Source organism: Pan paniscus, chromosome 18 (assembly GCF_029289425.2).
Source record: "Pan paniscus chromosome 18, NHGRI_mPanPan1-v2.0_pri, whole genome shotgun sequence".
Classification (NCBI taxonomy): Eukaryota; Metazoa; Chordata; class Mammalia; order Primates; family Hominidae; genus Pan; species Pan paniscus.
Genome location: NC_073267.2, coordinates 68052918 through 68068432, shown reverse-complemented (window position 1 = coordinate 68068432; position 15515 = coordinate 68052918). Strand labels below are relative to the sequence as shown.

The following is a 15515-nucleotide window of genomic DNA, read 5'->3' as shown; positions in this document are numbered from 1 at the left end:
CTCGGCAACAAGAGTGAAACTGTCTCAAAAACAACAACAACAGCAACAACAACAGAATAGAGATGGGATCTCACTATGTTGCTTAGGCTTTTCTCAGACTCCTGGCCTCAAGCAATCCTCCCATCTCCCACCTCATCCTCCCAAAGTGTTGGGATTACAACACTTTGGCATGAGCCACTGCACAGCCACATTTGTCTTTTCTATACAGAATAGTTCTCACTCAGCAGGTGGTTGGAGTTAAACTGATAATAATCCTGTCATTTTAGCTGTACTGCTGCTTTGGGCTTCCCTTTCTGAATTCTCCCAGGGAACAGTTTCAGCAATGCAGGAAGCAATTTGGCTTCTGGAGTTCCTTACTTGTACGCCATTCAAATACCTAAAACATACATCCCAAGGTATAAGACCAAACTACCTGATTCTGAAGCAGTAACATAAAGAATAAAGTGAATACATAGGGTCTTGTAAATAGGTCGCAGATACCATGGAAAGAGAGTCTGAAAATGAGAGATGAATGTTCCTTCCACAAACCTTAATTTTAAGTAAGTTTCCACTTGCTGCTTCCAAAGGGTATAGTAGAAATTATTTTGAAATAGGTAAAATAGAAATCTTAAGTGTTACAAGTTGTCTTACTAAAATGAAACTCTTTGGATGAGTATTTTCTTTTTTTGAGACGGAGTGCCACTTTCTCACCCAGGCTGGAATGCAGTGGCATGATCTCGGCTCACCACAACCTCCACATCCCTGGTTCAAGCAATTCCCCTGCCTCAGCCTCCCGAGTAGTTAGGATTACAGGCACTCGCCACCATGCCTGGCCAAATTTTTTTGTATTCTTAGTAGAGACGGGGTTTCACCATGTTGGCCAGACTGGTCACGAACTCCTAATCTCAGACAATCCACACCCGCCTTGGCCTCCCAAAGTGCTGGGATTACAGGCATATATTTTTTTCCCCCAAGATGGAGTCTTGCTCTGTTGCCCAGAGCTGGAGTGCAATGGCGCGATCTCAGCTGACTGCACCCTCTGCCTCCTAGGTTCAAGCAGTCCTCCTGCCTCAGCCTCCTGGGTAGCTGGGATTACAGGCGTGCACCACCATGCCTGACTAATTTTTGTATTTTCAGTAGAGACGGGTTTCACCATGTTAGCCGGGCTGGTCTCGAACTCCTGCCCTTGTGATCTGCCTGCCTCGGCCTCGCAAAGTGCTGGGGTTACAGGTGTGAGCCGTCACACCCAGCCATGTATTTTCTTTTTATACTTGCCCTGCCTAATTGAGAAACTTGGCATTTCTTATCAACAGTGGTTGAGCTACGTTACTATCTTTTTAGAGTCATTAGTAACATTTTAGGTACTAACACAGAGACGATGGTAGTTTAACCCTATTCTCTTCTAATTATTAATTTGCAACTAGTTGTGATCAATTAGTTGTAAACACCACTGTGCCTGGACCAGCCTCCTTTTTCCTTTTAATTTAAAAATCTGGATTTGTGTGTGTGTGTTTTTTTAAACAGGTGCCATGTTTCAGAACAGAGTAAGACCCCTGGTAAAGAAGAACTGAAGATATTATACAGATACCAGATATAGCCTAATTACAAAGAAAGCATTAACCTGCCTCTGAGGTGACTAAAGGGGAATAATGGTGATTTTGCGCCGGGCTCGGCCGCCTGCTTCCGCCCCAACCAGCAATGAATCTTGACTCGCTCTCGCTGGCCTTGTCTCAAATCAGCTACCTGGTGGACAATTTAACCAAGAAAAATTACCGAGCCAGCCAGCAGGAAATACAGCATGTAAGTAAACTAGCCAGAAAACAAGTGCCATTAAAGGAATGAGTAGACAGTGGAAAGAAAACCACACATTTATGTGGGCATGTTGCATGAAAGGTAACTAACTTTCGCCCCTTATTTCAAGTGATTTCTGTCATCATCATCTGTAAAAGAGCTCTTAGCCCAATCTTTTTTTTTTTTTTTTTTTGAGACAGAGTCTTACTCTGTCGTCCAGGCTGGAGTGCAGTGGCATGATCTCGGCTCACTGCATCCTCTGCCTCCTGGTTTCAAGCAGTTCTCCTGCCTCAGCCTCCCGAGTAGCTGGGATTACAGGCATGTACCACCATGCCCGGCTGTATTTTTAGTAGAGACGGGGTTTCACCATGTTGGTCAGTCTGGTCTCAAACTCCCAACCTCAAGTGATCCGCCTTGGCCTCGAAAAGTTCTGGGATTACAGGCGTGAGCCACCACGCCCAGCCCAATCTTTTTTTTAAAAAGATTTTTCACAGCTTTTTATTTTCCATAGAAATTATAAAATAGGTCTGACCTGGCTTTGGGCTGGTGCTCAGGGCCCTGAGAAACCTGCTAGCTAGGATTTTCCTTTCTTTACTTTTTTTTTTTTATTTGAGACAGAGTCGCCCAGGCTCGTGTGCAGTGATGCAATTTTGTCTTACTGCAATCTCCGCCTCCTGGAGGAGCCTGAGCTCTGTCGCTCAGGCTGGAGTGCAGTGACGCGATCTCAGCTCACTGCAACCTCCTTGTCCTGGGTTCAAGTGATTCTCGTGCCTCAGCCTCCCCAGTAGCTGGGACTACAGGCGCCCACCACCACACCCAGCTAATTTTTTTTTTTTTTTTTTGAGATGGAGTCTTGCTCAGCTGCCTAGGCTGGAGTGCAGTGGCACAATCTCAGCTCACTGCAACCACCATCTCCCAGGTTCAAGCGATTCTCCTGTCTTAACCTTCCGAGTAGCTGGGATTATAGGCACACACCATCATGCTCGGCTAATTTTTGTATTTTAGTAGAGATGAGGTTTTACCATGTTGGCCAGGCTGGTCTTGAACTCCTCACCTCAGGTGATCTGCCTGCCTCGGCCTCCCAAAGTGCTAGGATTACAGGTGTGAGCCACTGCGCCCGGCAAATTTTTTTATTTTTAGTAGAGATGGGGTTTCACCATGTTGGCCAGGCTGGTCTTCAACTCCTGACCTCAGGTGATCTGCCTGCCTTGGCCTCCCAAGGTGCTGGGATTATAGGCGTGAGCTCTTGCGCCTAGCTCCCAGGCTTTTCTTAAACAGGGTTGGGGATGGCTCCCCAACGAACTTCATGTCTGGGTTTTTCATGATGGTGAAGTTGGAAGCCAGCAGTGCAGCTGCCACCTACTTCTGGTCCAGCCAGACCCTTGCCCTTGCTGGTCATGGTCCTGGGGCTCGACTGCTTCACATGGGTTGTCTTTTGGCCTTGGAGTATCCTTTATCAGAGCCTTGGGCCCCTGGACTCCTTCACTCAGTACTTGGTGGGCCACCATCACACCCTCCTGTGCAGTGGGTATTGGCTTGCCTGGCTGAGTCATGTGGGAGAGTCCTTGTATGGTTCCTGCAGACTTTCCTCTTTGGCATAGCATCTCTCCATGTTGATTGCTTACAGATCAAAGTGCCAAACACAAACCTGAAGATAGCTGAAAGTTTTCTTTACACTTTTACATTCATTCTCAACTTTTTTTGTGTTGAGGAGGTGGTGCAGTGTTTATTCAGTGATCTTCCTACTTTCTTTCTTTCTTTTTTTTTTTTTTTTTTTTTTGAGACAGAGTTTCACTCTGTCACTCAGGCTGGCATACCGTGGCGCGATCTCAGCTCACTGCAACCTCCTTTTCCTGGGTTCAAGCAATCTTCCTATCTCAGCCTCCCGAGTAGCTGGGATTACAGGCTTCCACCACCACGCCCAGCTAATTTTTTGTATTTTTAGTAGAGACGGAGTGTCACCACGTTGGCCACGCTGGTCTTGAACTCCTGACCTCAGGCCATGTGCCCGCCTCGGCTTCCCAAAGTGCTGTGATTACAGGCTCCCAAAGTGCTGTGATTACAGGCATGAGCCATCACGCCTGGCTGATCTTTCTACTTTCTAGAAATTGTCCTTCAAAGCTATTTAAGCTAGTTAGTCCTTTTTTTTTTTTTCTTTTTAAATGCCCTGGTTGAGCTTGAATAGACCAGTTGATAAAAAAGAAATAGAAAAAGATTTTAGCTGTTCAGTCCTGTTTGGCAAGAGGACTTCCAGCTACCTTCTTATGGTCCTTGACTGTCAGGACCCTTGTGTCCTCTGGGGTAAGCCACATATTAAATTGACTTTTTTTTTTTTTTTTTTTTTTTGAGACGGAGTCTCACTTTGTCACCCAGGCTGGAGTGCAGTGGCGCTATCTTGGCTCACTGCAAGCTCCGCCTCCTAGGTTCACGCCATTCTCCTGCCTCAGCCTCCCGAGTAGCTGGGACTACAGTCGCTCGCCACCACACCCGGCTAATTTTTTTGTATTTTTAGTAGAGACGGGGTTTCATCGTGTTAGCCAGGATGGTCTCAATCTCCTGACCTTGTGATCCGCCCGCCTTGGCCTCCCAAAGTGCTGGGATTACAGGCGTGAGCCACTGTGCCCAGCGGTAAATTGACTTTTTAGTATGTATACCTTTGCCCCCACCTTCTGATGAAAACACCTTGCCCTCACCACCACTGTTTACCTGTCTTTTCCCAATTTTTTTTCCTACCTTGCTGGAACAAGATAAAGTGACACTCCATCGTACATCAATTCCACACACTTCTGTTAGGTACCTGTGAGGCAGAATTTTGTCCTTTCAAACTTACGTTTCTCATGCTACAGAGAAAGATAAGGAAGATGAGCAAGTGTCCGGAACAGGGCAGGCTGAGCAGTCACACAGGCATGGAGCATATGCCGAGAACCTAGAGGGAAGGACTGCAGAGTGCCTTCCTGGATGCTGCAGCCAGAAGTGGTCCTTCCCTCCATTTGGCCCCTGACACCATGCTCTGTAGTGTGCAGGGGTCTGATGGCACTGCTAGATTGCTCCTTCAGCTCAGGGCCACATCTTAGACAGCTTTACTTTTCCCTTCAGCACTTGTCCCACTGCCTTGCACACAGGTGCTCTGTCAGTGTTTATTGAACAAAGGAGGGAAACTGATTTCAATTTCACTTGTTCAGTATCATTCCAGTTTTTATGTGAAAATTGTACAACCCATTTGCGGTACCTTCATCCCAAAAGAAAAGCACAAGACTGCCTTTGATACCTTTCTGTGGATTCCCTGGTGAAAAACCTTTATCCTTTTCACACTTTTCTATTCTCCGTAACTTTCTTCAAAAGTATCTTTCCACCTCTGACTTAAACACAAAAGCATTCCTGTTTTAGAAATTCTGGCCCACGGGTTATCTGGCTAGTTACTGCCTCTCCCATTCACCTGGTTATACTTTATTACTGGTGATGGGTTAGAGAGGCAGGATCATTGACTCTGTCACCCCTAGGAGTCATTAGGGCCCCTTCCCTGGAGGACGGCCTGCTTTTTCTCTGGGGACTAGTCCTCATTTCCCTTCCATGATACAGTGGGGCAGGTTATTTTTATTAAGCAAACATTTATGAGAACCCCCCTCCCCAAAATAAAGTCCCCAAGTAAACACAACCCTGAATGGTTGTGGACTATGAATTGTTTCTAGTGAAGATAAATTTATGCAAATATATCTTACTCTTTCCCTCTGTCTGTCTTGTGATTAAGGGGTTGCTTTTTGGTAAGGAATTTTTTTGTTTTGTTTTTTAGATGGAGTTTTTTTTTTTTTTTTTTTTTTGAGATGGAAAAATAGTTTTGATCATAGAGTTAGGCATTATGGAAATTCAAGCCAGATTTTTAAAAACCTGGTCATCTCCAAAGAGAAATAGTGACAGTAATAGTGGTGCGGGGAACAATATGGTAGATTATTGAATGAAATGGGTTAACTTGAATAAAATGCTGTGACTTGTCTCTAAAATTATAAAATATGATCTGACTTGTTTTGGTCTGGTTCCTCTTTTTTTTCTTTTTTGGTTCCTTTATTTTTCACATTAAAAAAATGAAATATCCATAGGTTGTAAAATTCACCTTTTTTGTTTTTTTTTTTTGACGGAGTCTCACTCTGTCACCCAGGCTAGAGTGCAGTGGCGTGATCTCGGCTCACTGTAACCTCCGCCTCCCGGGTTCAAGCAGTTCTCTGCCTCAGCCTCCCAAGTAGCTGAGATTGCAGGTGCCTGCCACCATGCCCGGGTAATTTTTTTGTATTTTCAGTAGAGACGGTTTCACCATCTTGGCCAGGCCGGTCTTGAACTCCTTACCTCATGATCCACCTGCCTCAGCCTCCCAAAGTGCTGGGATTACAGGCGTGAGCCACTGTGCCTAGCCTTTTTTTCTTTTTCTTTTTCTTTTTTTTTTTTTTAATGAGACAGTGTTGGTCTGTTTCCCAGGCTGGAGTGCAGTGGCATAATCTCAGCTGACTGCAATCCCCGCCTCCTGGGTTCAAGTGATTTCCAAGCCTCTCCCTCCCCAGTAGCTGGGATTACAGGCGTGCACCACCACATCTGGCTTATTTTTGTTTTTAATAGAGGTGGGGTTTCACCATGTAGGTCAGGTTGGTCTCAAACTTCTGGCATCATGTGATCTACCCGCCTCAGCCTCCCAAAATTCTGGGATTACAGACATGAGCCCCCACGCCTGGCCAGATTTCACCCTTTTAAAATATATAATTTGGTAGTTTTTCAGATTCACAAAGTTGTGCAGCCATAACCACTATCTAATTTCAGAACATTTTCATTACCTCCAGAAGAAATGCCTGGGTTCATTTGCGGTCACTTTCCTTTTCCTTCTCTGTCTAGTTCTTAGTGACCACTATTCTATTTCTGCCTTGGTGCATTTGCGTATTTAATGGAATCGTACTGTATGTGGCCTTCTGTGTCTGGCTTTCTTTTTTTGTTTTTTGTTTTTGTTTTTTTGTTTTGAGATGGAGTTTCGCTCTTGTTGCCCAGGCTGGAGTACAGTGGCGTGATCTCCACTCACTGCAACCTCCGCCTCCCGGGTTCAAGTGATTCTCCTGCCTAAGCCTCCTGAGTAGCTGGGATTACAGGCCTGCGCCACCACACCCAGCTAATTTTGTATTTTTAGTAGAGACGGGGTTTCTCCATATTGGTCAGGCTGGTTTTGAACTCCCGACCTCAGGTGATCTGCCCGCCTTGGCCTCCCAAAGTGCTGGGATTACAGGCGTGAGCCACCATGCCCGGCCTTGCCTTTTTTCATTTAATATAATGTTTTCAAGTAAGATTCATCTGTATTGTAGCATGTATCAGTACTTCATTCCTTTTTATGGCTAAATAATATTCTACTATATAGATATTTCATATTTTGTGTATCTATATCATCAGTTGATGGATATTTAGTTTTGCTTCTGCTTTCTTTGGCTACTGTGAATATGGTTGCTATCAACATTTGTTTAATTTAACTTTTCCTCACTTATTTTTTGAGACAGAGTCTCACTCTGTTGCCTAGGTTGGAATGCAGTGGCAAGATCATCATCTCCTCAAACTCCTGGGCTAAAGCAGTTCTTCTGCCTCAGCCTCCTGAGTAGTTAGGACTACAGGCATGTGCTACCATGCCTGGCTAACTTTTTTTTTTTTTTTTTCCCCTTGAGACGGAGTTTCGCTCTTGTTGCCCAGGTTGGAGTAAGTACAATGGCACGATCTCCGCTCACTGCAACCTCCACCTCCCGGATTCAAGCGATTCTCCTGTCTCAGCCTCCCAAGTAGCTGGGATTACAGGCATGTGCCACTATGCCTGGCTAATACTGTATTTTTAGTAGAGACGAGGTTTCTCCATGTTGGTCAGGCCGGTCTCGAACTCCCGACCTCAGGTGATCCGCCTGCCTTGGCCTCCCAAAGTGCTGGGATTACAGGTGTGAGCCACTGCGCCCGGCCAATTTTTTGTATTTTTAGTAGGAACTGGGTTTCACTATGTTGGCCAGGCTGGTCTCAAAATCCTAACCTCAAGAGATCCCGCCCTCCTCAGCCTCTCAAAGTGTTGGGATTACAGGCAGCAGCCACCGCGCCTGGCCGAAATGTGTATTCTTAACCTGTGTTTTGTTTTTGCTGTTTGTTTTACAGTTTCTTAAAATAGGTTCCATGCTGATTCTTTGTGTTTTTACTTTTGAATTGACCCAATTATTTATTCACATCAACAATCTTGGGCATGCTTGAGGGTGAGGAGTATGTTGGGGGTAGTCTCCCCTTTCTGTTTTCAGCTTTGGTAATGGTTGCCGCCTCCTCTTCTGCATTCTGCTTTTCCGGCACACTCCTTTGGCTAGATGGTTAATCACAGATATTTAAATGATATCTTGATCTTGATTCTTCCCTCAGCTCTATACTCTTGACCATTCTGCTATTTCTGTGGGCTGATGTGGGTCTCTAAATGGACAACTTTTTTCTTTCATGGCTCATTGGTGTTGCAGATTCATCACTTGAACAGAGGATATTTGTATGTTTTGGGGCATTTGTCGGTCCTAAACATTTTAATTTCTGAATTTATCAGTTTCAAAGAGAAATCTGAATTTGGCCCATTTTTAGAGGTGGTAAGAAGGACCTCTCTGGACTACTTTGTTTGTTTTAGGGAGATGGAGTCTTGGTGTGTTGACCAGCCTGGAATGCAGTGGCTATTCACAGACGCATTCATGGCACGCTGCAACCTCCAGCTCCTGGCCTCAAGTGATCATCCTGCCTCACCCTCCCCAGTAGTTAGGACTATAGCTGTGCTCCACCACACCCAGCTTGTTTATATAATAACTTTCTAATTTAACAATTGCTTTTACAGCCACTCAGTATTTTTAATACTGTGTTAATAGGGAAGATTTTTTTTTTTAAGTCAGTGTTGCAGTAATTAAAGACAAACATTTTATGGCTGTGAATGGAATGTTTCTTCTACACTGCCATGCTGTCTGCTCCTCACCAGGAGCAACTGTTTCTTCTAAAACTATTTTATAAACAAAATCTTGGATTACAAAGATGTTAAAGTAAGATTATATTTATCCTCTAAAATTAAGCCCTACACGTTTTTGCTTAAAATAGAAACCATTCTACCAGTTGGGAAGGGGAGACGAGTAAAATAATTAAAAAATTGTATTAAACAGCTTAAAATCTGGTAGCAAAATCTTAATATATGAAAAATTAAGTATATCAAAGGCTTTTGGCAATATTTCTATAATGTTTCGATTTATGGCTGTAGTAAAACATTGTGATCTAGGAGCCACATATTGAGGGACATTAGCAAATAAGTCTATGATGTCAGAGATTTCGAAAATTATATGGAATGGTAGAAAAAAAATCATATGGAATGGTAGGCACTATTTGACCTAAAGAAGACATGAGGGAGGATTAAGACTTAGAGTGTATCAAACCTATGTGCCACACAAATAATGGAGTATCCCATAGTTAACTTTTTTTTTTTTTCGAGACAGAGTTTTGCTCTTGTCGCCCAGGCTGGAGTGCAATGGTACGATCTTGGCTTACTGCAACCTCTGCCTCCTGGGTTCCAGCGATTCTCCAGCCTCAGCCTCCTGAGTAGCTGGGATTACAGGAGCATGCCGCCACGTCCGGCTAATTTTTGTATTTTTAGTAGAGATGGGGTTTCACCATGTTGGTCAGGCTGGTCTCGAACTCCTGACCTCAGGTGATCCGCCCAGTTCAGCCCCACAAACTGCTGGGATTACAGGCATGAGCCTCTGAGTCCGGCGCATAGTTAAATTTGAAAACATATTCTGCCTCTTAAAAATATTCATTCCAGGTTTTTATTGTATAATCTGCATGGGAAAAAAATTAAGAGTTACAGAAACAAATGTAAGGATAACGGGATTTTAGTAAATCTTTGCTGATCCTAGTGAAACAAAAACTTGAAACTTTTTTATTCTTTGGCCATTGACTGTGTGATGAAATGTGCCTTCTATTTTTTTAGATTGATAACACCGTCTCAGACAAGTCAGTGTATTCATTAACCATGATCTGGCCCTCTGATTCCCTCTGACTTTTTTTCTGATCTTCAGAGTTCTTTTCTGTCTCTGTGCTTTTGCACTCTAGGTTTTTCCTTCTCCCTGGATTGTTCTTTCTTCACCTGTATCTATGGTTGTCTCAGCTCACAGGTCTCACCTTAGAAGGCTTCTCTGAGGTAACCCCCTGCATCAGTGTTAGCAAGCTCTGTTTTATTTTCTTTTTGTTAACAGATAATGTTGTCAGAAATTCTTTGCCTGTACTTCTCCCATAAAAATTGACTTTGTGAGAATTTGGAACCTATTAGTCTCTGCTGCTGTGTTTACACCTAGACTAGTACATAGCATATACTCAGCAAATGTAGGTTGAACCAGATTATCGTATTTTTTCAAGGGTGAGAGATCTGGTTAATTGGATCATAGTTAATTCTGTTCTTTTTTGTTTTATTTTTTATTGAGACAGGGTGCTGCTTTGTCCCCACAAGGTGGGAGTGCAGTGGCACCATCATAGCTCACTGTAACCTTGAACTCCTGGGCTCATGTGATCCTCCTGCCTCAGCCTCCCAAGGTGTTTGGATTACAGGTGTAAGCCACTGCACCCAGACTCTGTTCTATTTTTTTTTTTTGGAGACAGAGTCTCACTCCCTCATCCAGGATGGAGTGCAGTGGTGCAATCTCTGCTCACTGCAACCTCCGCCTCCTGGGTTCAAGCGATTCTCGTACATCAGCCTCTCAAGTAGCTGGAAATTATAGGTGTATATCACCATGCCTAGCTATTTTTTTTGGTAGAGATGGTCTTTCTTAACTTCCATATTTTCTGAATGAAGAGAAGGGAAACTGAAATAAGCTAAGAACTTAGCTTTCATGTTATTATCATGATATAGTGGGAAGATCATAGGCTTTGAAGTTGGACTATAAATCCAGATTCTTCAACTCATAGACTTGGATTTTAGGCTCAAGGAGTCTGTTTTAAATATGTCAACCCCTTATCTGTGGGGATAGATGGTGGTAAATTTTAGCAGTTTTTGAAGATTAAGCCAGGAAAGCTCAGTGCAGTATGTAGCCCAACGTGTAGGTAGTATGTGGCTCTTAGCAAACGTGATTACTCTGCACATATACTGTGCTCAAGTATTTTCTAGACTAGATGTGCAGAAGTGAACACAGCTATACAAAATTTCAATAAATTAGGTAGTGGTAAATGCTATGGAGAAAAAGTAAAGCAGAATAAGGAGTGATGCTGGGGCAGGTCATATTTCTGTTTTAGGAATGGTAATAAGACCTCACTGATAAGGTGGCTTTAGAGTAGAAACCTAAATGAAGTGAAAGAACAAACCATGTATAGCCATCTGGAGTTTTTCATTTAGAAAGAATAACAAATAGAAACAAACATGGGTAAATTTGAGGAAGGGCAGGAAACTGAGCTCAGGGGCAGCATCTAAATCACTGAAGTCGGATCTTATGGCAGCTTCATTTAAGGCTGTGCCACGTAGCATTACAGCTGTGTTAGCAGAGAGAATTTGAGTTACGTTAAATTGTTGCCTTAAAAAAAAACTTTTGTTACACATTTGATCAATGCCATGTGGTGTTTTTGGTGTAGATGTTGAGCAAAGTACAGAGTTGCACGGTAAAATTACTGTAGTTTTTCTTCTCTTCTTCCTGCCAGTGACTGACTATAGGAAACAATTTTTTTTTTCTTTTTTTGAGACGACGTTTCACTCTTGTTGGTCAGGCTGGACCACAATGGCATGATCTCGGCTCACTGCAACCTCTGTCTCCCGGGTTCAAGTGATTTCCTGCCTCAGCCTCGCGAGTAGCTGGGGTTACAGGCACCCATCACCATGCTTGGCTAATTTTTGTATATTTAGTAGAGACGGGGTTTCACCATGTTGACCAGGCTGGTCTTGAACTCCTGACCTCAGGTGATCCATCAGCCTCGGCCTCCCAAAGTGCTGGGATTACAGGCGTGAGCCACCGCACCCGGCCCAGGAAACATTTTTATAATATTGAATTACAGCTGGAAGCAGTGGTGTATGCCTGTGATCTTAGCTGCTCAGAAGGATGAGGCGAGAAGACGCTGTGAGTCCAGGAGTTCGAGATCAGCCTGGGCAATATGGACCCTCTCTAAAAAAAAATTGAGTTATAAATTATGGGCACTTCCATCAATAATTCCTTTAACTTTAATTCAAAAATGAGTAACTAATGTAAATTGGAATTTTGCCTTGGAGGTTGATTTTCTTTTTTGAAACCTTACTTTTTTTTTTGTTTTATCTTCTCTTATTAAACATGTTATTTTTTGTCATTTTAGATTGTGAATCGGCACGGTCCTGAGGCAGACAGGCATTTATTACGCTGCCTATTTTCGCATGTGGATTTCAGTGGCGATGGTAAAAGCAGTGGCAAAGATTTCCATCAGGTATTTGGGGCTTACAGAGTTCATGTCCACTTAGCTGTAATTGTTAAATGAATTTTGGGCATAGTGTATCTAGCATATGACACGTACAAAATAGCATCCAGAAGTGATTGTAGCTGGATGGTGAAAAGGTGTTAGATTTTTCCTTTTTTTTCTGTGCGTCCCTTCTGCCTGGCTGTAGACTGTAACAGCTACCTAGTTCAGGTTTAGAGAGGTAGGGATCAGACCTGCCTGAAGGAAGCAGGAATGTGAGGGTTCCCTGCCTGAAAAGTTAGTAAGGCAGAGGAGATCTCATGTCCTGGATTGAATCTCTAGCTTTATTCCCCATCTGGCAAGAGTTTGTCATAATACTGTTTCTTACAGTAATCTTGTCAATGAGCTCTTATTTTCTGGAAGTTTTGCTGCTAATAGACTTTGAGTAGTGTAATGAGTTTTTTTTTTTAAAAACTCTATTTTTATAACTTTCTTTACATCTTTTTTTATTTCCTGGTTCCTTTTACCTTGGGTGTTTTTGAGACAGAGTCTCTCTCTCGTCACCCAGGCTGGAGTGTGGTGGCTCACTGTAACCTCTGCCTCCTGGGTTCAAGTGATTCTCCTGCCTCAGCCTCCCAAGTAGCTGAGATTATAGGCATCTGGCACCAGGCCTGGCTAATTTTTGTATTTTTAGTAGAGAGAGGGTTTTACCATGTTGGCCAGGCAGGTGTTGAACTCCTGGCCTCAGGTGATCCACCTGCCTTGGCCTCTCAAAGTGCTGGGATTACGGTTGTCAACCACCGCACCTGGCGAGATTTTTAAAGAGCTGATTTTGATAATATATAACAGTATATAGTGTTAGATCACATTTTAATGTTCTGAGTACCTCAGCTTCTGTTTGTTCTTAGATGATGATTAGTGCTAATGAAAATCATTTTTTATTTTTAAAGACTCAGTTTCTGATTCAGGAGTGTGCGTTGCTGATTACAAAGCCAAATTTTATCTCGACGCTGTCCTATGCCATTGATAATCCATTGCACTATCAGAAGGTTGGTATTACTATTATCTTTAAGAGTGTGATCTCTTCTTAGGCTTTCTAGAAAGGCCCTAAACCTTGATCTCATAATGTGATGTCTTAATATAAAAATTTCAGGTTGTTATTTTGGGGTGTCTTTTATAGTTTGTAACAAAATCAAGGCAGTCCATTTAATAATAAATAGAATCTTACTAAAACCAGATCATGTGAAGGCTTAAGTTTGTCATTTCACAGTTTTAGGACATAGTGTAATGTTTCTAGCAACACTACAGAATTAAGCAACTCCTATGTAGTGCCATCCTTGGGCAAACAGATAGGTTGTTAAAAACTTCTTGAAAAAGCAAGTTCTTATTTTAAACTAAAATTTGGTTTGTTTCAGAGTTTAAAGCCTGCACCCCACTTATTTGCCCAGCTGAGTAAAGTGCTCAAATTAAGCAAAGTACAAGAGGTGAGTGATTTATGAAAAGAGATGTAGACAAAACTAGAATTAAAAACAGCCATTTGACTCTTTGGTTAATCTAATCCTTCTTGTTTCAGGTAATTTTTGGCCTTGCCCTGTTGAATTCTTCCAGCTCAGATCTTAGAGGTTTCGGTGAGTTACTTTTTCCGAAAATATCACGAAGTGAGACTTTAAAATACATGGGTTTTTAATCATGAGGCTCTGTGATTTAGACTTAGAGAGTAAGATAATCTGAAATTAATTTCTCTTTATCTGTGGTAAAAAACATGTAATATAAATGTTACCCTCATAACCACTTTAAGTGTACAGTTCCATAGGGATAATTGTATTCAGGTTGTGTAACATCTCTCTAGAACTTTATTTTGCCAAACAGAACTATGCCCATCAACAACTCTCTATTTTCCCCTCCCCACTGCCAGTCCCTGGCCATTGGTTTCTTTATACCTGTCAGCTAGAGAAAGCATTAGAGAGATGGGTGAACTGGTGAATGAGAAGGGTGATTATCTGCATTTTGATGGTATATGACTTTTTAACCCATTGTGGTGCAAAAGTAACTTGCGGTTTTTGGTTTACCTGACTTCTAGCTGCCCAGTTTATCAAACAGAAGCTTCCAGATCTTCTGCGTTCTTACATTGACGCAGACGTCAGTGGAAATCAAGAAGGTGGCTTCCAAGATATAGCAATAGAGGTCCTACACCTCCTCCTCTCCCATCTCCTCTTTGGGCAGAAGGGAGCCTTTGGAGTTGGACAAGAACAGATAGACGCTTTTCTTAAGACACTGCGCAGAGGTAAGGGAGTCTTTGTAGCCTACAGTGGGTGGTTTTCTTGGATGACCACAGACACATCACAAAAGCATTCCCCCCTCCCCTCCCCTCCCCTCCCCCTCCCCCTCCCCTCCCCCTCCCCTCCTCCCTACCCTCCCCTCCCCTCCCCCCGCCCTCCCCTCTCCCCCTCCTCCCCTTCCCCTCTCCCTCTCCTCCCCTTCCCTTTCCCCTCCCCTCCCCTTCCCTCCCCTTCCCTTCCCCTTCCCCTCCCCTCCCCTTCCCCTCTCCCTCTCCTCCCCTTCCCCTCCCCCTCTCCTCCCCTTCCCCTCCCCTCCCCTCCCCTTCCCCTCCCCTCCCCTCCCCTTCCCCTTCCCCTCCCCTCCCCCTTCCCCTCCCCTCACCTCCCCTTCCCTCCAGTCCCCCTCCCCCCTCCTGTCCCCTCCCCTCCAGTCCCCCTCCCCCTCCCCTCCCCTTCCCCTCCCCCCGTCCCCTCCAGTCCCCCCTCCCCTCCCCCTCCCCCTGCCCTCCCCTCCCCTTCCCCTCTCCCTCCCTTCCCCTTCCCCTCCCCTCTCCCTCCCCCACCCCCACACCTCTCCCCCCTCCCCTCCCCTCCGCCTCTTTCTCTTTTTAAAAAAGAGACAACATCAGCTGGGCACAGTGGCTCAGGCCAATAATCCCAGCACTTTGGGAAGATCAGGCGAGCATGACACCATACCTAGCCTTACATGCTATTTTTAGCTTAAAAAATCGGTCACTTTTGATGTGCTCACTTCACCTCCTTGGATATCGGCATTGTAAAGTTAAGATAAATCCTAGTTATTTTGTTGCCTCTGAGCTTTCATGTTTGAGAAAGATAAGAATTCTTTTCATAACAAATCTGATAGTGGATTAACATCCATTCTCATGGTTACTTTTTATTTACTTCTTAATGTTTGTAGAGTTTAATTTTAATGTACATTAACATTCTCACTAATGGGAAACTTTCCACTTGCCAGTGAAATAAATAGACTGATATTCTAATTGTTTGTTTTTGATGCTTTCTTTGTATGGGAAGTGATATCCCTATTGTGCAAATTTA

The 15515-nt window shown here is 43.6% G+C and overlaps 1 protein-coding gene and 1 pseudogene across 7 annotated transcripts in view; both read left to right on the top strand.

Moving 5' to 3' along the window:
- The first annotated feature begins 1645 nt into the window (after positions 1-1645).
- Positions 1646-15515, top strand: part of CNOT1 (CCR4-NOT transcription complex subunit 1) — a 79720-nt gene continuing 65850 nt past the window's right edge. For all 7 annotated transcript variants that reach the window (XM_055099169.2, XM_008977355.6, XM_024925887.4 and 4 more), the window contains exons 1-6: positions 1646-1779; positions 12100-12207; positions 13128-13226; positions 13593-13661; positions 13751-13805; positions 14258-14461. In XM_055099169.2, coding sequence (XP_054955144.2) covers positions 1678-1779; positions 12100-12207; positions 13128-13226; positions 13593-13661; positions 13751-13805; positions 14258-14461 — 637 coding nt within the window. In that variant the 5' untranslated portion in view covers positions 1646-1677. The remainder of the gene's footprint in view (positions 1780-12099; positions 12208-13127; positions 13227-13592; positions 13662-13750; positions 13806-14257; positions 14462-15515) is intronic.
- On the top strand, positions 1778-12093 carry LOC129394078 (transmembrane protein 254-like; annotated as a pseudogene).